The 26,030-nt window shown below is 35.7% G+C and overlaps 2 protein-coding genes and 1 pseudogene across 7 annotated transcripts; all 3 read left to right on the forward strand.

The window, feature by feature from the left end:
- Positions 1-7,548: 7,548 nt before the first annotated feature.
- Positions 7,549-10,004, forward strand: LOC120090787 (transcription initiation factor TFIID subunit 8 pseudogene; annotated as a pseudogene). Its single transcript, XR_016524571.1, has 2 exons — positions 7,549-7,688; positions 8,583-10,004. The product of XR_016524571.1 is annotated as a transcription initiation factor TFIID subunit 8 pseudogene (transcript).
- On the forward strand, positions 7,549-16,657 carry LOC120091172 (phosphoglycerate kinase, cytosolic-like). Of its 2 annotated transcripts, none has more exons than XM_039049070.2 (14): positions 7,549-7,688; positions 11,275-11,471; positions 11,549-11,606; positions 11,855-12,125; positions 12,415-12,758; positions 12,850-13,135; positions 13,244-13,311; positions 13,898-14,149; positions 14,491-14,566; positions 14,869-14,945; positions 15,018-15,067; positions 15,324-15,408; positions 15,869-15,967; positions 16,126-16,657. In XM_039049070.2, exons 4-14 carry the CDS (start codon positions 11,948-11,950, stop codon positions 16,351-16,353), a joined length of 1,743 nt encoding a protein of 580 aa, XP_038904998.1. In that variant the 5' UTR covers positions 7,549-7,688; positions 11,275-11,471; positions 11,549-11,606; positions 11,855-11,947; the 3' UTR covers positions 16,354-16,657. The 2 variants fall into 2 exon arrangements, with proteins under 2 accessions (XP_038904998.1, XP_038904995.1); XM_039049067.2 differs by having other exon boundaries at positions 11,560-11,606.
- Positions 16,658-17,014: 357 nt separating this feature from the next.
- Positions 17,015-23,910, forward strand: TKI1 (TSL-kinase interacting protein 1). Of its 4 annotated transcripts, none has more exons than XM_039049811.2 (14): positions 17,015-17,704; positions 18,464-18,666; positions 18,745-18,827; positions 18,898-18,945; positions 19,038-19,147; positions 19,545-19,629; positions 19,742-20,021; positions 20,252-20,389; positions 20,545-20,687; positions 20,772-21,010; positions 21,093-21,432; positions 22,500-22,919; positions 23,031-23,153; positions 23,274-23,910. In XM_039049811.2, exons 2-14 carry the CDS (start codon positions 18,540-18,542, stop codon positions 23,454-23,456), a joined length of 2,319 nt encoding a protein of 772 aa, XP_038905739.1. In that variant the 5' UTR covers positions 17,015-17,704; positions 18,464-18,539; the 3' UTR covers positions 23,457-23,910. The 4 variants fall into 4 exon arrangements, with proteins under 4 accessions (XP_038905739.1, XP_038905741.1, XP_090163329.1 ...); XM_039049813.2 differs by having other exon boundaries at positions 17,156-17,704; positions 20,255-20,389; XM_090307203.1 differs by having other exon boundaries at positions 17,388-17,440; positions 20,255-20,389.
- Positions 23,911-26,030: the final 2,120 nt, after the last annotated feature.

The following is a 26,030-nucleotide window of genomic DNA, read 5'->3' on the forward strand; positions in this document are numbered from 1 at the left end:
ACCTGTTGTCGCTATCATCTACGACGAATACGTTTTCGATCGGTGTCAGCAACTTTGAGTCGTCTTGTTTTTTAATAATACCTTCTAGTTGACCAATATTTACTGACACATTAAACCCAATTCTGGTAAGTTGTTCTGCACTACATATTGTTGAACATCACCGATAAAATTATTCTGTACAATAAAAAAAAATAAATATTAAACAAATATCATATATATGGAAAATGTCTGATTTTAAATATCTTACCATGCAGTAATAATAAGTGTCGTCAAGTGTGATAAATCGCCTCGTGATCGAATTGTACCATGAAAAGTAGTCGTCTGATATAGCTTGCCTATTTGTTAATTCTTCGTGTGCACAACGATCATGTCGTCCATGCCAGTAGGATAAATATTCTGCATGGATTCGACGTCAGTCTTGGTTGTGCTTACCTCTCAAATCGATCTGGTGTAGTGCTTGGAGTGTATAAGACAACAAAGGTATCGTTTGTCACAGACCAAACTGTCTCAACACACGATCTAGATGATGCCACTCTACTATATGGAAGCATATAAGAGGGCTAACGGTCAACCAAATGTCTTCACCATCACGACAATAATCAGGTAAGGATGACCAAATCTGTTGTGTGTATGGTGTCCAAATAATTTGACAAAAAAAATAAGTATACATCTAAAATGTTTTAAATATTCATTTATATATACATTTGCTACCTGATTGTGCATCAACATGTCAAATATTTTTCTGTACACGAGCAACATATTTGTTGACTGTTCAGAGGCAGCTAATACATCACTCCATCTAAAATTATAAAAAATACAATTAATTTATATTCTTACATAAAATGGTAACGAAATAAATATATAAATGAAATAATACCTGACACTAAGTGGACGATGATCTAGGGCCTGTAGCTGGACTTGTGGTGCTATGATTGAAAATATGTCATAAACTCATACTTGTAGTAGTATTAATGACCCCGCTATTTCCAACGCTTGTGCATTGGAAGCCCGACAAAGCTCTCTATACAACCATGCAAGACATGCACCACCCTACGAGTACGTACTAGCGTGCTCGAAATCAAACAATAGTGGGAGGAACATGAGATGCACTAGAGTATTTGACTTGTCAGCAAACAAAAATCCTCCAATAAACTGCAGGATGTATGATCGTGTATATCTATATACGCTGATGTCGTCGGCATCGGGAGATAATTCTGGAAACTGGGACGCCAACCAGGGGATACTCAATCTTGATCCTTTTAGATCCTTTAGTAGAACGCCTAAGAGCTTTTCACATACGTTCTTCCAGTCATATTGTAGTGAACCTGTCAATGGTTGCTCGTCCACTCGTAACCCAAATTTTATGGCAACATCCTGCAGCGTAATCGTACATTGTCTACAAGGCAGGTGAAATGTGTGGGTTTCTAGTCTCCAACGCTCAACTAGAGCAGTAAGAAGGTGCCAATCAAGCTGGATAAAACTAATTTGTGCAACCCAAGAAAACCTGCCTGCTGAACATAGGGAATAATGTGGTGATCAAATGGGATAGTATGTTGGGCAGTCGCCTCCCTTCTCCGACAACTCAACACTATAGTGGAAGAACTATCCCATACTGATTGTGAACGATGCGTATTTTGTTGGTATAATTGTACAAGATTAGAAGGACCATGCTCCATTACCTAAGAAGTTCAAATTACATTACATAATAAAATCTATGACATAAAAGATACATAAAAAGATACAATTACATAAAATAAATTCATTACATAAAAAATACAAGTACATAAAATATACAATTACATAAAAAGTATAAGTACATAAAAGATATAATTACATGAAAAATATAAGTACATAAAGAATACAAGTACATAAAATATACAATTACATGAAAAATATAAGTACATAAAGATACAAGTACATAAAATATACAAGTAAAAAAAAAATACACCTAATGACCCGAAGACGAAGCATCTAGTGTACGTTGTGGACAAGTGCGTCTGTTATGTCCTTCTGTCTTGCAAATTGTACATCGTACTTTTTGGCTTGCCTCTCTCCAATCCACTTCATTATGAATTCGCGTACTTTTTGGCCGACCTTGTTCTCTTAGTAAGTCCGCATTTAGACAAACTTCTATAAATGATAATTCTGGTCAATAATCTGTGTCACACCCCACCCCGAACCCGTAGTGAGGCGTGATATTAACTGTTAATACTCTGGCTAATATACTAGTCTCTTTCATTATGTTTGCAGTGGAAAATATTGCATGCTTTTATTAGAAACTAGTTTACAAATTCAAATTTACAAAACACATGAAATCCCTATCCCAGTAACCAAACTCATTTCAAGCATTTCTAAACGTGTGGTAGACCTTAACCAACACCGCAACCTGGACTCGTCAGCTACCTGTAAGGTAAACATAAAGACAAACCATGAGCTTTTACAAAGCTCAGTGAGTGGTAACACAAATATAAATCTTCCACAACCACAATCATGAGGTTCCCAAGAGACCCTCGAACAAACCATAAAGCTTTCACGAATCCACCCACACACAAACGGTAGATGTTTAACATACAATACCATAACAATAATACCAGCCTATGTGCACATAGCTCCTCCTATCATGGGCTCAGAAACTAGGCTTGTCGGCCAACTGACCATCCCATTTCAAGGATTCTCTATTCCACAGGCTCAGGCACTAGACTTCTCGGTCCCCTGACCATCCTGTAAGGATTCACTATGGGCTCAGGTTCTAGGTTCTTAGACCCCCTGACCATCCCAATCATCATACATATCTACAGCATATTAATTTACAATATGCTTAAAATAACAAGGGAAGAAAAACCACTCACAGTGAGTTTATGGAGAACTTTCCTCGCAGTTCACCTGGTTTCCCTGGTTCTATCGTTGGATCCTATTCCAGTTTTTAAGTTTAGATTACTAACACTTCCGGGCCTTATCTCAAGATATTTCCTTCTTTAAAAAATGTGTAAAAATGTCTTAAATACAATACCTTAAAGTTTCGCCTCCAAATTCCTCGGCGAAGGCTCCGAGTATCAAATTTACTCCTTCTGGCCCGACTGTCTTCTTTCTGGTGAGCACCTCTCGGTTTTCCTTAATTTTGACAGCCTTAGATTTAGCATTTTGTTGAGACAGCCCACACACAGAAATTACACTTAATTTAGAAACTTTTGGTCTAAGAATCATTTGATTTTCCCGAGTAGTTTGGGAGAACTAGTTGTTTGAAGTTGGCCTTTCACGGCTGTCCAGATAGTTTTGCCTCCTTCACATCCTTGCTGGTATTTCCGACCCACACTTTTTTTTCTCTCCTTTTATTTTTCCTCTCTTTGTGCTCTTTAAGAAATAAAGAGTGATTCTCAATACATACAGCTAGCCTCGGATATTAACACCATGCGTTCACTAGGGTGATTCTCAATGCATACAGCTAGCCTCGGATATTAACGCATAGTGTACTCAAGAACGCATAGTATGACTTCAATGCATAGCAACCCTTGGTTTCCCTTGATTTTCAACATAGCACCATCGCAACCCAATTCATTCAGTCATCGCAACACTTAACCATTGCAAGAGCCAACACCATGCATCCAACTTAGCCCATCGCATGGCCTATGTCCAACGCATCCATCGTGCAAGCCATCACCAACCTCCAACGCATCGCAAGGTCGCATGGCTCCAACGCGTAGGACGGTTGCTTAGCATTGCTCGCATGGACGCTTGGCTGCATCGATGTACACTCGCTCGACCGCATCGACGCATATGCGCTTGGCTGCATCGACGTACACTCGCTTGACCGCATCGACGCATATGTGCTTGGCCGTATAAACGCTCGGCAGCGCTTGGCATAGGCGCTTGACGCATGGGTGCTCGGCAGCGCTTGCTCGACACATGGGTTGGGTGCTTGGCAAAGGCGCTCGACGCATGGGCGCTCGACAGCGCTTGCTTGACGCATGGGTTGGGCGCTTGGTAGAGGCGCTCGACGCATGTCACCCTCCAGTCTTGCCTTGCCCCGCGTCCTGGCTTACCCCATGCACCCTTGCATGCCCTCGTGCCATCCCAATGCTTCACCCTCGGCTGCCATCCTTCAACCACATGCCACCCTTCAATACATCCATTGCCTAATGCGTTGGTCTAATCTCCAAGGCATACGTTACTCCCATTACAACTTCTCCCTTTGTCCAAGAAATCTCTCCAAGATCTTATAGCCAACGCATAAACATGTCTAAACACTTAGTCAATTTTGCAGTAGGGTTTTACTTAACCACAACTTCACCACTTAGGGTTTATTTCCAAAGTACTCCATTCTTTTTAATCACTTAGGGTTCTTCCTATTCTTACCCTAGGATTTAATTATTTAATTAATTCCTCTTTATTTTATGCTATTAAGGGGAAATGGGCTCTGGGTTTCACAATCTGAGTGTTGAATTGGATGGAAGCAGCCTTCATAACAACGCTTGAAATGGGATAATTTGTAGCATTTATCAATAAGTGGTATGTATGTCATACACATGTAATTACAAACTACAATTACATGAGAGCATGGAATCTTGAATGATTGCCACTTATTGCAAGAACATGTTCCTTCTTTCAAGCTCAAAACTTGGTGTGTTGTCCTTTATAGGGAGAAATCATACTTATGCCAGTTTATACTTCGAAATTTTGACTTTCCTTGTTAATGGACGTTACTGTATGTGCAGATGCTCGTTTTTCCCACCTCTTAAGTTTTTTTAGGGTATATTCTGTATACATGTTTTTAATTACTTCTTGGACTAGGGCCACAGGTACTCCAAGATCAGCTCTAACCAAATTTTGAATTTCAGTACTCATAAATTTTGAATTGAATGATCTTGTGTCAATTCTGAAAACAAATATGAGTGTTCCCCTTGAAGTTTGGTGATTTCGAACATCCCATGAGTTTTACGCCGACATGCCCATAATCTTCAAGCACAACCATCACTCCATGATTTACATTTAACATACCAAAGATCTTAATTTGATTCCACTACAATAATTTCGTAGTGTTCTGCTTTGGTATTAAACAACATTCCTTTTTGTATTAAACTACAGTTATCTACACCTATATTCCTTTCTTCCAAAGTAGACCCTAGTTCACAGGTTGAATTTGTCATTTCCCAATCTATTTGGATCAACATTTCCGACGGTACCAACTCAAGATCATGTTCCACACTACTGTCATTTCCAAATAATTTATCAACTTCAATGTCAATGTCACTATCTCATCATTTCCAAGTTCAAGAATAACTAAATCTTCAGGATGCATCGACATATTTATTATGATTTTTTCAACTGTTATGGTTGACAAAAAAAAATATGTTAATATGTCAACCCAACAAAATCCAATTTCTAAGTTCAACGTATAAGATCTAAATATTATAAATTTAAATCAGCCAAAATCTAAGATTCATAAACTATACATTTAAATCAGTCCAAATCTAAGATCCATAAACTATACATTTAAATCATCCCAAATCTAAGATCCATAAACTATACATTTAAATCATCCCAAATCTAAGATCCATAAACTATACATTTAAATCATCCCAAATCTAAGATCCATAAACTATACATTTAAATCATCCCAAATCTAAGATCCATAAACTATACATTTAAATCAGCCAAATAAAAACAAAATAATATAATATATCCATGAATCATACATTTAATTCAGCCCAAATGCAAACAAAATAATATATATACATATAAACCAATCTTCATTTTTATAAACATATACATATATTTCTACATTCAATCCAACAAATACATAATCATTCAACGAATTAATCATAAAGAAAAATAGCCCAACAAATAAACAAACATAATCATCCAGAAAAATAGCCCAACAAAATCTAATTTCTAAGTTAACTACATTAGACAAAATCAGGCCAACAAATAGACAAATCTATACATATATTTCTAGATTCAACCGAACAAATAAATCAGATCCATAAAATGATATATATAGGAAGATTATATATTGGAAAACAACGTGTGAAAGAATTTTATCACAGAAGCGTTCGGACGATTTTGGATGGACGAACAAATGGAGGATGATTTTCGAAAATTTTGGACGGGCGAACAAATGGAGGTGTTTGGATGCACAAGACAGAAGCAAAATGAGGAAGATTCCGGATGATTTTGGACAGAGAAACGAAACAAAAGAAGGCAACACTTGAAATTGGACGGAAAAGGCAGAAGCTTGGATGAGGAAGAAAAAGGGGCGCAACACGATTTAATGGGGGAGGAAGTCATGTACCGAGTACACGACTTGAGATAATCGTGTACAGTCAACCTTGCATAATTGCCACGGCAGACTGCGCGTGCGACAGAAACTTGTGTACTTAGTACACGATTTAGTGCTAATCGTGTACCGGTACACGATTTAAAAACCTATTTTTTTTAGAATACTTTCCTTCCTACTCTATTTTTGTCATTATATATTAAAAAAAACATTATATAAAAAAAAAACTTTTTTTTTTTAATATTTTAATTATTTTTCTATACTTACTTACGGGTTATATAAGGATGGGTGATGCACACAATACACATACGTATTTAACCCTTTGAAACATTTATCTTCATTCTTCACCCTTCCCTCTCCACAAAGTAAAATTACTATTTTTAATTTTTAATTTTTATTTTCTTCTTTCTCATCCCTTTACTGAAGACGGTTGTCGGAAATTACTCTCCGGTTTTGATCGTTTTCGTATAATATTCGAAGCTTTTTTGCGTTACAGATTCTTGGATTCCCTGAATCCATCTCAGGTATTGTCAGTGTAGTGTACGTATTCGATTCGCTTGTTGATTTTGTGGAGATTTTTTCAGTTGACCATGGGTGCAGTTCGAAATCCTAAATCGTCTCTGCTGACCTAATAATGAAGTGGAGATCATTAGAGTCTTTGTTTTTTATTGTCTGCTTGTAATATGGATTAGAGGAGTTTTAACGTAATTTGTTAATTCGTTGTTTCATATAAGGTTTTGGTGAGTGATCGTTCTTTGGATTTTTTTTTGGCGTTAAACGATTTGAATTAGTCGGGAACTCTCAGCCGGCATAGCATGTGAACTATAATTTTATATGGGGTGGGTCTTTGATTGAATTGCTGCAATTGGGTTTTGTTAGGTTTCTTTGCTAGAGGATTTTGGATAAATAGGGACTTGCAATGTGAGTAATCATGTGTTCTGTTGCAATGTGAGTAATCAGGGTTTTGTTAGCGTTTATTCTATTTGATGATCTATGAATTGGACTCAAGAAACCACTCTTATGTTTGACTCTTACTTCGTAATTATTGGGAGCATGTGAATCCCTGTGGAGCTCTACCGTTGTTAACATCTTTTGGTGTTTCTCCTGATACTATACATGATTAGAGATTGGATAAAGACATTCTGTTTACAAGTGCCACTCTTTCTTGTATGATTCATCTCCTTTCAATAAATCTCTACATGAAAATCTCTGGTTACTCTTTGACTTTTAAATGATCTCCCATTGTTGTAGTTGGCTTCTGGTACTTGAGGCATCATTCGGAAGTTGACGCAGACAGATTTAATTGTCTCCTCCAACTCTGACACACATCTTCATTCAGAGACTATCATTGCTCATGTTGGAGATTAAGACATTGGAGCATCATCTCCTGATCATGTCATAGAACCGCTGCCTGGTATTTTATCGTCACTTTTTTTTTTTCTTTTTTTCTTTCTTTCTTTCATTTTTTTTTTTTTTTTACATTCTTCACCTGACAAATTTTCTGCTTCTAATTTGTTGAAATGGAACTATTGGAACACTGAGAGAATAATTGAAAACGTATCTCCATATTCAAGGGCATAACTAAAATCATTTATGTGTGCATATACCTCTCCTTTGATAACTCACCATGTCACATTTTATGTATTTACTCAGTTAACAAAAGAATGGTTTTGATATTATTTTAAAGATAGAGAGCAGAATGAAACTTTTGAAGTAGTAGAGATAGACAAACCATAAAACTCGAGACATCTTGTATAATTTAAATTGAATAAATAAAAATCAATTCAATCATAGCTTAAGAGACAAAAACACCAAATAACATCTCAAAAGTCAATAGTTTGGTCCTCATCTCTACCATTTTTTAACTTAATATATAAATGAATAAAATTGGCTCTCTATATAAATGCCAAAAGATTTTCTCTTTAAAACGAAAACTTTAAACGTACAAAGTTTACAGTTCAGTTTAATCGCTCTTTCAATGGTTAGGATATGTGGCGGTGTCTGTTTCCCTCCACCCTCCATTCCTTATGATCAATCTCACTTTCTCCCTATTCCTTTTTTCCCAAATAGAGTTATGTGCTACTCGATTACAATGCTTCTGATCGTTGATCTCTTGCACATTCCTAATTTTCTCCTTCTGATATTGAAACAATAATCCGCTCAAAGTTGTTACCATCAGTTTTAGAGCTTCCTTTTAGCTTTTCGTGTTTGTTTCTTCCCCAACTTTTCGATGATTCTTTAGATCTTTTGGTTATCGTTCTTGATTTTGATTTTCATTTCTCGAGTTTTTTTTCTTCTCTGGTTTCAGATTTCAAATTGCCCTTTTTAATTCAATCCACCATTACACTTGGGAATCAAACAAGAATTCAGCAACTGGATTTTGATTGATCTGAATGAGACAAAATTTGAAAAAGACTAAAATGCAAAGGCAATGAGGGATGGAGTTGGGAATAACATGAAGTCGAAAGAACAACAAAGCTCTGATTTGAGGAAATGTAGAGGGAACGAGTTTGGTCGAGAGTTGTCTAAAATTGCTGTGGCACAAATGTGTAATAGGGTAGGGTTTCAGAGCTTTAAGGAGTCTGCTTTAGACACACTGGCTGACATTGCCATTAAATACCTTCGCCATTTGGGGAAGATTGCTACATTTTATGCCAATTTAGCTGGTAGAATTGAGTGCAATGTGTTTGATATAATTAGAGGGCTTGAAGAGTTGGAATCATCACAAGGGTTTCTGGGTGCTTGGGAATCAGATCATTGTCTTGCCAATTCGGGGTCAGTGAAGAACATTGTTTGCTATGTGAATTCAGTTGAAGAGATCCCTTTTGCTCATCCACTACCACGTTTCCCTGTGATCAGAAACAGGGGGTCAATTCCAAGCTTTGTTCAGATTGGTGAAACCCCACCTAGCAGACATATTCCCAATTGGTTGCCAGCATTCCCTGATGCTCACACATACAATCATTCAGCTTTGTGGAGAAAGAAGCCGGGAGAGCCGCACGCCGAGAAGATAGAGCTTGCAAGGCAACGTAGGAAGGCGGGGAAATCTTTGTTGGGCTTGCAGCAGAGATTGATTTCCTGTGGTTCAGAAAGAAGTCGCAATGGCCAGATTGGGTTTTCAGGAGATGAAAGTAATTCATTACTTGGGACATGTTTGCAAGAGATGGAAGATGGGATTGGATTGCATTCTGATAACATAATTGGCAAGGATGGGATATGCCATTTGTCTGTGCCAGAGGTGTTTGCTCCTGCCATTGAAGCGATTAAAGGTGGTTGCTTTCCCAATAGTCAAGACGACAAGGCAAAGATTCTTCCTCGTGCAAGGCCTCTTGTTCATTTTAAGTTAGAAACTTGCAAAACATTTCTTGGAGGATCTATGAATTTGAATGCTAAAATGGCAGGAGTTAGGGAATCTGTGTTCTGGTTCAGACGAGATAATGAAAGAGATCAAAAGCGTGATGGCGAAAGAGATGAAAAGAAGAGGAGAGTTGAATACATTCTCAGACATTCTATAGATAATCCAGAAGAGCTCAACAAATCATAATCCAACAGCTTGATCGTAATTATTGTCAAAGCTGTTGCTTGCTTCAATGTGTTAAAGCCCTTTCTGAATCCCACTTTCTCTCTTTAATATTGCAATGGCAGATGTGCCTGTGATCTGAACTCATAAAATGAATGTCGTCCTCCCATTTTTTTTTCTATTCATTCTCTTTCACATTTGATAGTTCTAGCCTGGCTTTGATCCAGAACTTATTTGAGAAACTTCAATCTCTTAACAGATCATTTGTAAGAGTTGGTGAGACAAACTGTTAGAAGGCATATAGCACATGAAGCCAATACAAAATTCATTTCATAATAACAAGAACCATGTCATTAATACCCATCCAAAAGAGGCTTAATTCAATAACAATGGATCGTTCACAGAAGATAAATTAGCTACCATATTGAAACCACTTTCCATTGACACACAGAAGCAGAGACTAACCAGATTGCAGAAACATATACTAATCTTTTATATTGATTCAAATGAGGCATATTTCAATAACAATGGAAAAGCCTTGTTTTGAGACAGAAACTAAAAAATAATCATGGGAAAAACCTCACAGTATCCAAAATAATAAACAAGTGAAGAAACATTAGATTGATGGAACACAGCAATATCTCCTTTATGCTCTTTAACGTCCATTTCTGCTTCCAGCTTGGATTCCCCCGGGCCTTCTTTAATCATGACTGAGATCTCGATGTTTCAGCTTCAAATCTGTTTGCCGAGGCAATAATTTGCCTCGGTGGCTGAAGACCATGAAATCTTGATTGGCAGGAAGAGAAACTATCCTGCAATGGAGAAAATATTCATCTACATGAAAATTAATTTAACTTGCTTGCTGAAACAACATGCAAATAATAATAGTGAAATTAGTAGTAACAACTCCATATTCTTGGAGTGTTGAGAATTTGTGTACTTAAATATTGAACAAAAGGTCAAGCAAATAAAAAATAGACAACATAAGATCATACTTATTTTAAATTATAAAAAAATTTCACTAGATACTCTTGAGAAAATAACTCAACTACAAAAAGCACTCCAAACATATACTTTCTGGTGCAACTCAACTTAGTACCTAAAACATTGACTTCCCGACTCAAGGTTGCACCTCAAACATAGACTTTTAGCTTTGTAGACAATTATCATCAATTCAACTCAACTCTGCACGACAGCCTCCTATAGGACTGCTATTGGTGTGTGGAAACTGGTTGAAGTTATATTTTGTTTTCTAGAAACAAAATGGATGGTTAGGAACCAATTGAGAATCTTTATCTGGTGGATTATTTAGTATCACCTGTCTTTAAGTTATTGATAATGATCCTGAATGGAGTACGTTGGTCCATTTTCTTGAAATTCTTCATTTAATCTGTTATTGATGGATGACACGCCAATGCTCTTAACTGAATGGTTCATTCTCAAGTTTGAAAGTTGTCTACTACATGTTGTTTTATGATAGGTTTGTTGCAGTCTGGTGCAGAATTCCCATTGCTCGAACAAGGAAAAAGGAGATGGGCCAACTTTTAAATCCACTTCAAGGATCTACTTTCATTATTAAAGCATTTGCTCAAGATCCACCCAAGTTATATCGTAAAAATTTGTCTCCACACTTCTCCAAGTATGACAGATATCGTGCTGTCTTAATGTCAACACTAGGTATAAAGTTAAAATTTCCCTATATATTAAACTTTGAATTTGCACCCTGATCTTATACAAGTTTGTCTTGTTTGAAGTTGCATCTCAGCACGAAGGTGGGGGGTAGTCTATTGTAAGAACTTTGTGAACTTGGAGGTATTTAAACGTCTCAGTTTCTACACCAAACTACCTTATGATGGAAAGGAAACTTCAGTATATTATTTATCTGCGTGTATAACTTAACATTTAAGTATCCTACTTTCTTTGACTGAGTTTTTAAAACTTGATTTAATTTTTTTGTTTTATGCCTTATATGAAAGTATGCCATTTAAAAGTTTAATGCATGTTCTATGTATTGTATATATTTTGCTTGTGGTCTCCATAAAAATTTGGGGTTATTTTAGGACCATGCTCCCGGTTGGTGGAATTTAGAGGCTCTTCCACATGTACAAACTCTTGGAGAGTTTCCTAGGGAAGAACTTCCCGGAAAAGTTGTCATGGTCAGGTTTGATTCGACCTTACTGTTACTGGAAGAAATGGACTTAAGAATTAACTCGGTGAAGAATGCAGTCTTCACTATCAAATACTTACACAAATCTGCAGCAAAAGTGATACTTGCTAGCAACTGGAATACAAACTCTACTCCAAGACATCCTGATATAAAGTCTGTCGCTGGTACACATTCTAGGATGTTTCCTGATTTCAATATAGTACACTTTTATTTCTTTTTAAGAATGGAGTTCTAATTCATTATGCTTTTGTTTATTTTTTTTTGTTATTTTTTTTTTTTGGAGATAATTCATTATGTTGATCCAACATGAATATGCCAAAGTAAGATTGAAGTAAATAGAAAACCTTTATCATGAAAGTTAAACGTTAACTGAGCTCCAGTTTTAGACTTTAGATGGTTTTGGTTTGTTTAGATTTTACTTGATGCTTAATAATTGATGGCTTGCCATTTCAGATTATTTGTCCTCTGTTCTTCAACTCAAAGTTCTCCCAGTAAAGTGCAGTTCGTTTAGTATGATGTCAACTGAAGAATGCTTCGAGAAAGCTGATATTCTTATTCTCAAGAATCTTTCTGTGTTCAAAGAAGAAGTTGCTAATTGCTCAAAATTTTCCAAGATGCTATCTTTAGGTGTTGATATTTTTGTTAATGACTCCTTCTCCCAATCTCATAGAATTCTTGCATCCACGGTTGGTATTTCTCGTTTCTGCAGTACTTGCCTTGCTGGTTTTAACTTTCAAGAAGGGTTAGGTCTGCTGAGGAAGGCTGCTGAAACCAAGAGGCAACCTTACGTTGCAATTGTATGTTCTCCACTACTAGAATAGATATGGATTTTCCCCTCATCAGCCATAAAACGATTCTATGTAATGTATTATGAATTTTTTGTTGCAGATTGGAGGAGGCAACCTTTTAGACAAATCGGCTGCCTTGCACCTTTTAGCTTCAACATGCTCTGCGTTGGTCTTTGTTGGATTGATGTCAATTCAGATAATGCAAGCCTTGGGGCTGTCTGTTTCTTCGCGACTGGTGAATCATGGTGTATGTAAGGAAGCTGCAGACATAATACAGTTTTCACTTGATAAAAACGTACAAATTGTATACCCAAAGGACTTCTGGTGTAAGAATGTAGACGCTTCAAAGAAAATGGAATTATTTGCTTCTAATGATATTCCAGATGGTAAGTTTTCGTTTTCCCCTACTCGAATGAATATTTATCCTTTTAAGATTTGACACTACGAAATTTAAAAGCTTGATATTTTGTTATCTCGACTTCTTCCTCTTCTAGGTTGGCTACCAGTCGATCTTGGTCCTACGTCATTGGATGAAATAAACGCCCTGCTTATGAATAGCAAGGTATAATTCAAATTTTCCTCCAGTTACAGAAGTTGCTTCTGCTTAAGCTAAAATCCCAATTATCTTCCATTGCCTGGTGACTATGAAGGATAGTTTTACGATTTAGCACCTCAGGTTGTCCAACTTCTCTTTTATTTAGAAACAGCAAGTGAATCACTGTACTATTTGGCATGTAAAGAAAAAATAGAATAGATGAAATCATTTCAATTTTTGCTTTATTTGAATATCAATGGAATGCTCTCTACTTTTATTGAAATTGTAGGGATTTGATCATTTTTATTGCTCGCACGATTTTTTTATACCTTTAATGTATATGCCTGTGCAATCAAACTTCAATTCGTGGAGATTCGAATCTTTGGTTAAGGATTGGAGAAGAAGAATTGGCATTTTTTGAACGATGGAATTCTAAAAATATTAAACTCCAGAGAGAATATTACAGATCCTAAGATTTAGCTCTTATGGTCATGGACTTATAGTTGTAGGAGATTCATACATCATTCTGCTATCTGCATTTTTTTAAAGCACCTACTCGTAGTGTTATTTACTCGAGCAAGGATCAGTCTAACACTCAAGTGCTATGTTGCAGAAGATTATATGGATTGGACCAGTGAAATTCAGTGATTCAAGCCAAAGCACCTGTGGAACTTCTAAATTAGCAAGAAAACTATATGATCTAACCCAAAGGGGTTGTGATGTAACTGTTGTTGGAACCACAGCATGCAAAGCAATGATGCAGGAATCAAGTACTCTATCTGCTTATAATGTCTTTGAGAATGCTTCAGTCGTGTGGGATTTCTTTAAAGGGAAACCACTTCCGGGGGTTTTGGCCTTGGATAGAGTAAGTTTTTTGGTATTTTTTCTAAGAAACACAAAATAATGAGTTTAAATTGTTACAACAAAAAGCAGAATATAATGTGAATCTATAGGAGAGAATGTCATAAAATCATATTCACATGTCCTGCTTTATGATTGATTTTTCAATATTACAGGTATTTTCTTGATGTACAGTGCTACGAGTTCCTTTTATCATCATTACTTTTGTCTGCAGTTATTTATACTCTTTTAAGTTCTTATTTTAAAATGCTATTACTCCAGTAAAGATATTCCCACCATAGGATAGATTTGAAGCTGCATCTGAATGAGCAGCTAACACTGGTTTGAAGTGATTTGTTTATGCAGGCATACCCATACAAGATTGACTGGGATGCAGTCTTTTGTGATACAGCTCTGCCTTTGGTGGTTGACATTGGAAGTGGTATTATCTTCTTTGTATCATATATTTTGCGGGAAAATAACTTCTTTATATCACTTCCATAGTAAAACTCTGAATTTAACAGCTAAAATTTAAAGACTTTCATGTCATGTAGTTTAGTTTAGAATGTGCCGCGAGATAAGAGAAAATAATCTGACATTTTTGGTACAAGCGACCAGTCTTTCTTCTTCTTCTTCTTTCACTCTTCTTTTGGTACAAGTGTACAAGTTAAAAGAAGCCAATGAAGATTGCATTTAATTGTTCACTCACGAAGTTAGTTGATAGTTGTAAGTTATAAATGACAGGTAATGGGATGTTTCTGCTGGAAATGGCTACAAGGAGGAAGGATCTCAATTTTCTTGGTTTAGAGATTAACGAAAAGGTCTTCTTTCTCTTCCCTACTCGCATAAACCTTATTTATATTCATTATCTCACACTTGAATGACCTTTTCAGCTTGTGAAACGTTGTCTGCATTCTGTTTATCAATTGGAGATGAAGAATGGGTAAGGTCTTTATTTGTTATTGTTATTTTGACGTGGCTTAGGTTATACACAGCAACGCCCGTCAAGATAAATTGTTGGATTAAATTTAAATTTGGAAAAGCTAATTTGTGGATGATAAGCGAGTCTTAGCTTTCCTAAGTAGCTTAGCCAAAAAGCTTATCAATGAAGTGCCCTCTATCCTCTGTCGCTGAGTTAACATGAATCCTTCGCATGAGGACTCTTTACTGAACTTATCATGTTTTCCTCACGGTATCAGGCACTTTATTGCGACAAATGCAACATCAACATTTCGTTCTATTGTGTCTAGTTATCCAGGAGAGTTGGTGCTTGTCTCTATACAGGTAGAAAACCTTCATGGATCATTGTTTCTAATCTTTGAATTTTGTCCCTTTCTAGCCATGATATTTATGCTGCTTGATTTGAGCAAGCATTGAAAGAACCTTTCTAACTGATACCCCGATCATGATGGAACTTATAGAATGTTGTTTGTGTTTCTTACTCCTGATGTTTAAGCACTTAGTATTTTGCAACTCAATACTTGTAGCTAACGTCTCCAAATCTGAATCACTCATAGAACTCACTGTCTTTCCTTACTTAGTGACTTTGAACCACAAACTGATTCCATTCTTGAAATTTAAAGCCTTGAGGAGCCATTGCCATTTACGAAAGCCTGACTATTTATCGCTTTATACGTACCATTCATAGTACTAGCTCTATCTGTATTTTTAAATCGTAACTGTATGCCTATATACCAAAGACATTGTGTATTTGGAACTGAAGGAGGACTTTCTGTTAATACAGTGTCCCAACCCCGATTTCAATAAACCAGAGCACAGATGGAGAATGCTGCAAAGGTCATTAGTAGAGGCAGTGGCAGACTTGCTTGCATCTAATGGGAAGGTACAACCATTTTCTCAATGCATCCTCACCTTTTCTTCTTCTTCTTCTTCTTCTTCTTTTTCAAATGTAAATGTTTATCTTGGAAGCTGTGGACCCATCTTTTGTGATATAATAAGATCTTTACTCTGATTATTAGTGACTAACTTCCTATTTATTAGGTATTTCTTCAATCTGATGTTGAAGTGGTTGCTTTGAGAATGAAGGAAGCTTTCTTACTATATGGAAAAGGAAAACTAGCTATTTTGCAAGAACAAGTTGGGGAAGAATGGCTAAGTGAGAACCCATTTGGAGTAAGATCAGATTGGGAACGACACGTATTAGATCGTGGGGATCCTATGTTCAGGTTAATGCTTTCAAAATCAACAACAACCAATTCTTTCAACTGACCATATAATAGTACAACATAACATGGTCTCCTAGTTCATGAACTTTCAACCTCGTGTTTTACCTAATCGACAAAGGCAGTTATCATCAATCAAGTTTATGATGTAGAAGCTAATTTGTCAAATAAACCAATGCGATAATCCACGTTGCCTGATTCTAAAAAGCTCGAGTCGAGATTGCAGTGTAGTAGACGTCGGAGTGAAAGCCTCACCCTTTGTGCTTTTTTAGATTATCTTAATAATCAATATCTTCAACCTTGATTCTCTTGTTAATTCCATTCATTGTTCACTAATCTGTATTTTCCAACCTAGATTCTCTTCTCATTTCCATTCAATGTTCACTAAAGTGGTCAGTTTTTAAGCATCCACTTTTGTACTGATAAATTCAATGAGCTGCTGCAGCCTGCCATTGTTGCAAGCTAACCAACAATTAGGAATATGGCAACCTTTTATTTTTATCTCTGATATCTGTATACAAATTGGTTCTCAAAATAAAATAAAATATTTCTATACAAATTGGCAGGGGAAAAGGGGCCAACAGCCAAGCATTTACAAGCCCTAATATTTTTTCCCTGTTACAATTTTTTTTTTTTTTTTTTTTTTTTGGCCCTTTAACATATTCCCAGCAACCCAATAAACAAATCCTTCTAAAGGAAGAAAAGTTCCCCATTTTGCTTCACAAACTCAACCCCCTTTTACTTTTTCTTGTTTTCTTTCAAACATACAGATTCCCACATTAAATAATATCCAAAAGGAAAAAAAATAATAATTGATTCTTAATCCATCATATTCAACTTCTTTATTCATTAATCATCTATTTCTCGATGAGAATATAACTCAATCGAATATTGAAACCCCCGGAGGGAAAATAAAAATAAGAAAAATGAGCTTTTTATAAGTCTAGATCTATTTTCAGAAACTTTAACCACAATGTGCCATGTTAAATTGTCTTTATATCAATTATTTTATATTTAATTAGAAAAATTATATATTTTTTAATCATAAGGTTAAGTAATATATTTTATATATTTTCTATTGTAACAAAATATAAAAGGCCTTATAAAATAATGGAGGGGAAGTAAATGTTTAGGTCAGATCCTTCCCAACAAATTCGTATATATTTTTTTCTTTTTAGCATTTTGAGGAATTACACTTTTTTTTTTCAATTTGTTTTCCCCCTTCACTTTTCACAAAGTAAAATTATTATTATTATTATTTTTTTTTTTTCTTTTCTTCTTTCTCATTCCTCTACTGTAGACGGCTGTCGGAAAATCTTCTCCGGTTTTCATCGTTTTCGTATAATATTCGAAACTTTCAGCGTTACAGATTGTTCGATTTCTTGAATCCGTCTAAGGTATTGTCAGTGTAGTGTACGTATTTGATTCGCTTGTTGATTTTGTGAAGATTTTTTCAGTTGACCATGGATGCTGTTCGAAACCCTAAATTGTCTCTGGTGACCTAAATGGAGTAGGGATTATTAGAATCTTTGTTTTCGATTTTCTGCTTGTGATTTGGATTTAAGGAATTTTAATGTAATTCGGTTAATTAGTTGTTTCATGTAAGGTTTTGGTGAGCGATCGCTCTGCGGATTTAATTTAGGGTTAAACGATTTGAATTAGTTGGGAATTTTCAGCCGCCTGACAGTGATGAATTTCTATTCCGAAGTTTGGTTACTTCCTCTATTTTTGTTTGTGAGCTATAAGTTTATATGGGGTAGGGCTTTGATTGAATTGCTGCAATTAGGTTTTGTTAGCATTTTTGTGCTACAGGATTTTGGATAAATAGGGATGTTTACAAGTCTATATATGAGTAATCGTGAATTGTAATGTCGTAGTTATATACTTCATGATCTATGAATTGCTGGACACAAGAAACTACTCTTTATGTTCTACTTTTACTACGTAATTATTGGGAGTATGTGAAGCCCTGTGTAAAGCTCTACCATTGTTAACATTTTCTCGTGTTTCTTCTGATGCTATACATGATTCGATTGGATAAAGACATTCTGTTTACAACTGCTACTCTTTCTCATATGATTTATCTCTTTTAAAAAAAATTCTATGAGAAGATCTTGGATTTCTCTTTGACTTTGAAATGATCACCATTGTTGCAGTTGGTTTCTGATGCTTAATAGCATCATTTGGAAGTCAATGAAGGACAAGCGTAAATAGTTCTTTAAAAAATATAAAATGCAGACAGATTTAATTGTCCCCTCCAACTCTGAGACACATCTTGATTCTGAGACAATAATTGCTCATGTTGGAGATCAAGGCATTGCAGCATCAACTCCTGATCATGTCATAGAACCCCTGCCTGGTATTTTATTGTCATTTTTTTTACATTCTTCACCTGACAAATTTTCTGCCTCTAATTCATTCTTATTGGTTGATGCAGCCAAAAGGCCTACTCGACAATGGGCTGCTTGGACACGGGAAGAGGAGGAAAGTTTCTTCACTGCATTACGGCAAGTTGGCAAGGTATGTAGCTGGCCACTTTGCATATTTGTTAATATGGATGCCTCCTGACTGCATCGTGCTTTCTGTGCAGAATTTCGAAAAGATCACTTGTCATGTCCAAAGCAAAAACAAAGACCAGGTGCTTGTTATAGATGGTCTTCTGTTGGAAAGTTAATCCGTGGATTTGTACGCTACTCCCTTCTTATATGTGTATAATTTTTTTGCATACAGGTCAGACATTATTATTACCGTCTAGTAAGGCGTATGAATAAGCTGTTGGCTCCGGGGTTATGTCTGGATGCTAAAAACTCCAAGGATACTAATGCTGCAATGCTTCGATGGTAATTATTACTACTAATTATGCTGTCACCGTTCCTTCAAACTTACACATGCTTTCCAAATGTTAGTGGTTATTTTCATTTGATTGATTGCTGGGCATATGTGTGAAGAATTATTAAAATTAATTTGGATTCTGCTACAATGCAATTTGACATCATTGTTGGGAATGTTGGCCTTTATGTATCTTGAGTGTGTGAGATACATAAAGATGCTAATGAGTTATTAATTTACTATAATTTGAGGAAATTTTTTATTTCTGTACTAATTTAATGAGTTATTATAATTTTTGTTGTTCAGTTTAACTACTTGACATATAATATAAGAAGCTTTCTATTTTGAGAAACTAGTATAAAATGGATTTTTTTATTTTTCTCTCACATTATTTGGCTTTTCCGACAGGTGGTCATTACTGGAAAAATATAGTTGCAAAGCTTCAAAACTTCACCTGAAACCACGACGTTTCAAGATTTTTGTTGAAGCCTTGGTTAGTCAGAACTATCTAGACCATCCCATCCTTTGATGCCTTTCTTTCTTTGAAAATTGAAACTCTTCTTCTTCATGTGCTGCTGGACTGACCAACTCACTTTTACATGAAGGAGCATCAACTTTTGAAAGATCGGAAGAAGAATGTAAGAAAACGTCCATTGCAGGGAGAAAACTGCCCTCCACCTATGCCTAATGCTGTCTCAAATCAGAATAAAGCTTTAGGGCATGATGGGCGTGCAGTTAAATTAGTTTTAGTTGACACTCAAAACATTCCAAAATTGGGCCCCAGGAAAACCACGTCAAGACGCAATGTGAATGTTGGTATTAACCGTGGAAACAATGGTGGATATCCCACAGTTCTCAAACCATCAAGGCAGAGAAGAAAATCAGGTGCGAGCTCTTCTCCGAGAGGGTTATGTTGGGTTATTCTTGAAGTTTGAGTAAATTAATAATTTCTCTATTAAATTTCTCCTTTTCTAAGATGAAAATAAGACGTTATGTATTTCATCAAATAAGATTTCGTCAAAAATGAAAAAAGATGTTGAAGTTGCTATGTATTTGGGGTTGCACAATCAATGTTAAGCAAGAAATATTAATCCGTTGAATATTTGTACTTTTAGAAGGAGGTGTATCATCGGCTGCATATAAAAAATGGGAAAAAGCTGCAATAGCAGGTGTTTCTTTGGTTGCTGATGCTGCTGAGCATTTAGAGCGCACTGTCACTAATAAAGATGTTTTACGTGATCAAAATACTTTTGGTAAGTGTAAGCCATCTACTTTTAAATTTCTTTTAAATTTGTTATAAACTTTATATGAAAGGTAGTATGCTAAATCTAACCCTATGTTAAAGGATGAAGGAAAATGTGTTAAATTTCTTCACCATTATGACTGATTGCACTCAAACCTTTTCCAGGGAAAAAGAATACCGATCCTGCTGGGAGCCCCTTGCTACTGTTGCCTCCTCTTCAGACAAACTCTTTGATTGATGTTGCTTCTATAAAGCTGAAGCTTCAGCTATTCCCAGTTGATGATGGGACTCGTAGAGCCTTGGAATCGGTGAGACTCATAGATATTGCGTCAATCAATTTATATGTTAAGCATTTTGACATTACTACAATGTTGGGGTCCTCTTTTGTTCAGGATAAACACAATCCACATTTGGAGCTTACTCTCAGTACTCGCAAGAAAATTTCATCAGTTTTAGAGCATCTAAGTCGGAAATGGGGTAATTCAAGTGCTGCTCATGGAGAGCTTATGCTTTTTCCTTACAGTATCCAGAGAAAAAGCCTGGTGGGTTGTCAGAGATGGACACAAGACTCCTTTGAGAGTGCCGGTGATGTCTATGCAACAATTGGAAGGCCCCAAGTTTTTCGTTTAAGGTTTATTTATTTTTTCCTTTTTGGAGTTCTACTTAAAAAGATAAACAAGTAACAACATAACTGACCTGAAATATTTTTGAAGGTATGGTTGGTGTTCCAATGCAGAACATGGGTCTGTTGAATTGCAGATGTCTGTGCCAGCATATTGCATTCAAGATGATCATATTATGGATGCCAGGGATATTGAGGGAAGAATTGTAGATGCAGCATCAATTGATGCTCAACCTGTGGACTTCAATAAGGATGAAGTGGGTACATTGAGTAGGAGTATGTCAACTCCGACTGCACCCTGTGAGACAGAGAGGTGCATATCTGCACGTCCAAATGATGATCTTCCGAGGTCCTCTGATCCTGTATTAAACATGTCATGGGATAAAAAGACTGCTGCTGATAGAACTATCATCCAACGATCTGATGATGTGGTATTTTTCTTCTCTCTAACTATAAATGGTTCTGATTTCAAATATTATCCTGCTTTGTACTTATCTCATTGATGATTATATTCCTAATTCACTAATAAATAATTAGCTGCATTACTCGTATTACTTTCGTTTGCCTCCTTCTTGGGTTGTTTTTCAGTATTCACCTTATATCCTTTCCTTTTTTTTTTCTCAATAAAAACATGATTTCTCATTATTACTTTTTTTTTTAAAAAAAAAAACATGGTTTCTCTTTTAATAATTAACTGCCTTTCATGTACTTCATTGCTTGACAATGAAATTTGCTTCCCTGCTAATCTCCATCTAGCGGGTCTTTTGGAGCAATGGATTCACTCTGCAGATGAATATTCTATTAATCTCTTACATTATTTCTGCCATTAGCTTATGGATGCTCATTTATTCTCTCCATCTGCACTTGTCTCTCCATCTTTGTACACTTGAGTACTTCCATTTTCACGTAGTTGATAATCTGATTTGTTTTTTAATTAACCGTGACCGAATTTCCATATTATATTTTTATCTCATTGTCTATAGCTTTAAACTGTGAAGTATGGTGTTTCCTCCCACGAATGGTTCTAGAATTGGACAAACTGAAATATATATATTAAATTTACGTCCAGCTTATCAACTGGAACAGGCCAGTGCAAGTCTTGTTTTCTTTCTATTGCTATTGATGCTCTCATAAAAGTATATTCTTATATTCTTGCTGTAGTCTCGATACCTTTTATTTCCGTGGCATGGCATCAAACTTATTTTCCATAATATACTGTTAAGGTATCCTCCCATGAACGATTTTAGAATTGGACATACTGGAATATTCTCTTTGAAATTTATGTTCCAGCATTAGCAAAATTCTAGAGAATTTATTAACTGGATTATCCCAATACATGTCTTGTTTTCCTTCTAGTGCTATTGATGTTCAATTATAAAATTCTAATCTTATCTTGTTTTAGTCATGATAATTGTTATTGCCATTGCATCGAACTTATTTTTTATGATATACTTGTAGTTTCCTTTTGACTAGACTGTTTCATCCTTTGTATAACTAGGATGACCTGAAGTTAAGCAATGGAACTTCCTTATCAGCTGGGGAATGGGCTGACAGCCTTACAAATATAAGTATTGGAGACCTACTTTCAGGAGTTTCTCAGGATGTGGATGCCAACTGCCTTGACGCACCTCTTGCTGAAGGCACCCAATGTCTTCAGCAGATCCCATTCAGCTGTGATTCATTTGATGCTGCAATTGCTGCTCATATATCCAGACAGCAAGACAAGACAGTTTCTCAACCGACTTTAGCATCTCATGCATCCTCCATATGGGATGCTGAAGAGACATGTGACGCCTTCTCATTTCAAAAGAATCCAGTTATCCTTCAAGATGTTCCTAGTTCATTCACATTCTCTTCTTTACGAGGTTGCAAACATGTTGCTAGATCCAACTCCATGGAATCCGACCACATGACCGAGGTAGCTATTTTACAAATGCCTTGTATAAACAACATAATATCTGCTAGTGAACGAAAATGATTGCTTAGAAGTGGATCTAGTTCAAATATGTTCAATTTTATTATTACACAGGATTTTTCTAGATCAGAGAGTCCTGCAGAGGATCACATTCAAGGAGACCCGATGGATGAGTGTCACTCTGATCCACAGATCTCGGAAACAAAAGATATCGATGAACTAGCGGATATTTATTGGGTATGTTCTTCCCATGTCGAAAAGTCTCCTGGTATTAACAAATCACATAATTTTGTGGAATTGTGATTGTTGTCATGCAATTAAGCTAACTTTTGTTTTTGTTCGTTCTTTTCGTCTCAGCCTGATTCTTTAGGCCCCTTGGATTTGGATTTGCCATCGACTAACAAGTACCATAACGAGGAATTAATTTTAGGCGATAGCCTTAGCAGCTTGAACCGTTTGATAGCAAGCAGTTTGGATGCATTTCAAAATTGCTCCTTTTTCGGCTTTGACAAGAAAGAACCATCGGCATTCAACAGTTAAGCTCCAGAAGGCCCTCCTAATCTGATTATTTTTAAAGATGGAAGCCAAGGTGTTAGCTTTTGAATCCAGAAATTAGAGAAGAAAAGAAGAGATTCTGTAATTTTGGATCCGAAATTCAGCCGTGGTATTAAGCTCTATAGCAATTAGAATATAAGTTCAGTGTCTAATTTTAGTTCAAGGAGGAGAAGGGACATGGCCAAAGCCCAGTGCTGCCCACGTAAGTACTTCACAATCTTGGTTTTGTATCTAAAAATTTCTTTGCTTTTGGTGGTTCCCCGATTTGTACAAAATAGACATGGAAAAGAAAATCTACTTCATTTCTAACGTTTTTTTTTTTTTTTTTTTTTTTGGTTTTTAAAATGAGGGCTGTGTGTTCAGTTCTTGTAAATTGTACACAGCTAAAGCTGAGAACATCTTCAACCCAATTGGCAAAATTTGTGATTATTCTTCCTAAGTTTCTTTCTGCTATGGATTTTTCTTTTTCTTTTTTGTTCTGTGATTGCAGTCTACAAGATGGGCTTGAGAAATAATAATAATAATAATAATTCTCTTAAATCTAGAATGAAATAATTCTTCCAAATGTTGGTTACATTTTTTAATCTTTCCTTTCCAGAGTTGGTATGAGATAAATTATACCCTGTTAATGCTATAATTGAAATTTGTTTTTATGGATGGCCAAATCCTACCTGTATATTTTGCAAAAACAGAACAGGCTTGATAATTTTTTTTTATTTTTTTGGTTTTAAAATTTGTGCTTATTTATATATATATAGGTTAATTATCTGAAAAATACTTTTGAACTAATAGTTAGGTTTCAATCACACCTGTGAACTTTGAAATGTTTCACTATAATCCTAGATGAAAAGTTTGTATTTGTTTGGGTTTCTTAATTGAACAAGTCTAAACACACAAGGAATGTAAATTTCAGAGTTAAGAGTTAGCGAAAACTTCATAAACGAAGAAACAGGTGGTCTTAATGGCGAAAGCCTACATTATTTTATTCAATTTTTTAGGATTAAAATAAAACAGGTGGTCTTAAGGTGGTCTTAGGGATCATTTGGTTTGACAAGAGTTTTCTTTTTCCTTCCAAGTTTTCTCTTTTTTCCCATCTTCTTCTATTTTTTATTTTTTATATAATTTCATTTTGAATATAGTTAATTAATTGATTAATATTAATTTAATATAATTAATATAAATATTTATTTTAATAAATAAATAATAATCTATTAATAAATTTTATTTAGTTTATTTATACAATAAAACTTTATAAAATGAATGTAGTTGCTTATTTACATAAATTATTAATTAATTAGCTAACAATATCTTAAATATATTTAATTAATAAATTAGGATTATTTTAATTTAGTTGGTATAAGAACTCATTTTCAATAATAATAATTGATTACTTATTGTTTGTAATAATTAAATGATTATTTATTGAGATTAGTTTTAATTTGATTTTTTTAAATTAGGATTATTTTAAACATATGAATACAATAAACTAGGGTATTCACGCCCAACATAATCTCCCACTTGTCCTAGTTCAAAAGAACCTCGAAGCCATAAATGGGAAAAGCACATCGAACGCAAGTACCACCATATTCGGGAAATCGTACACCGTGGTGACGTTGTAGTGACCCAGATACCTTCTGAGCAAAACATTGTCGATCCTTTTACAAAAACCCTCACGACTAAAGTTTTTTAGGGTCACCTACAGAGTTTAGGTCTACGGTATTTCTAAACTTGACGGTATTTCTAAACTAGGACAAGTGGGAGATTATGTTGAATGCCCTAGTTTATTGTATTCATATGTTTATTCCTCAAAAACTTTAGCCGTGAGGGTTTTTGTAAAAGGATCAGTAATGTTTTGCTCAGAAGGTATTTGGGTCACTACAACGTCATCATGGTGTACGATTTTCCGGATAAGGTGGTACCTGCGTTCGATGTGCTTTCCCCGTTTATGGCTTCGAGGTTCTTTTGAATTTGCAACTGCACCACTATTGTCACAATACAAGATGATAGGTAGATGCATATTTGGAACAACTTTCAAATCTGTCAAGAATTTCCTTAGCCATACTGCTTTTTTTGCTGCTTCACAAGCAGCTACGTATTCAGCTTCCATTGTGGAGTCAGCTATACAGGTCTGTTTTACGCTTCTTTACACTACTGCTCATCCGTTAAAAGTGAACACTGATCCAAATGTAGACTTTCTAGCATCTTTATCAATTTGGAAATCAGAGTCAGTGTATCCAGTAGGGATCAGATCCTTAGTACTATACACGAGCATGTAGTCCCTAGTTCTCCTGAGATACTTTAAGATGTTCTTAACGGCAGTCCAATGATCACGTCCAGGATTAGACTGGTATCTACTGACGATCCCTACTGAGTAGCATATGTCAGGTCTAGTACATAACATTGCATACATCAGGCATCCAACTGCGGAGGCATAGGGAATATTTCTCATATCCTCAACTTCTTGAGGTGTCTTAGGACATTGTTCTTTCGACAGATGAATTCCATGTCTGAAAGGCAACAAGCCCTTTTTGGAATTCTGCATTTTATATCTAAACAACA

The sequence above is a fragment of the Benincasa hispida genome, chromosome 11, assembly GCF_027475165.1.
Source record: "Benincasa hispida cultivar pf3 chromosome 11, pf3_genome.v1.1, whole genome shotgun sequence".
Taxonomy (NCBI): Eukaryota; Viridiplantae; Streptophyta; class Magnoliopsida; order Cucurbitales; family Cucurbitaceae; genus Benincasa; species Benincasa hispida.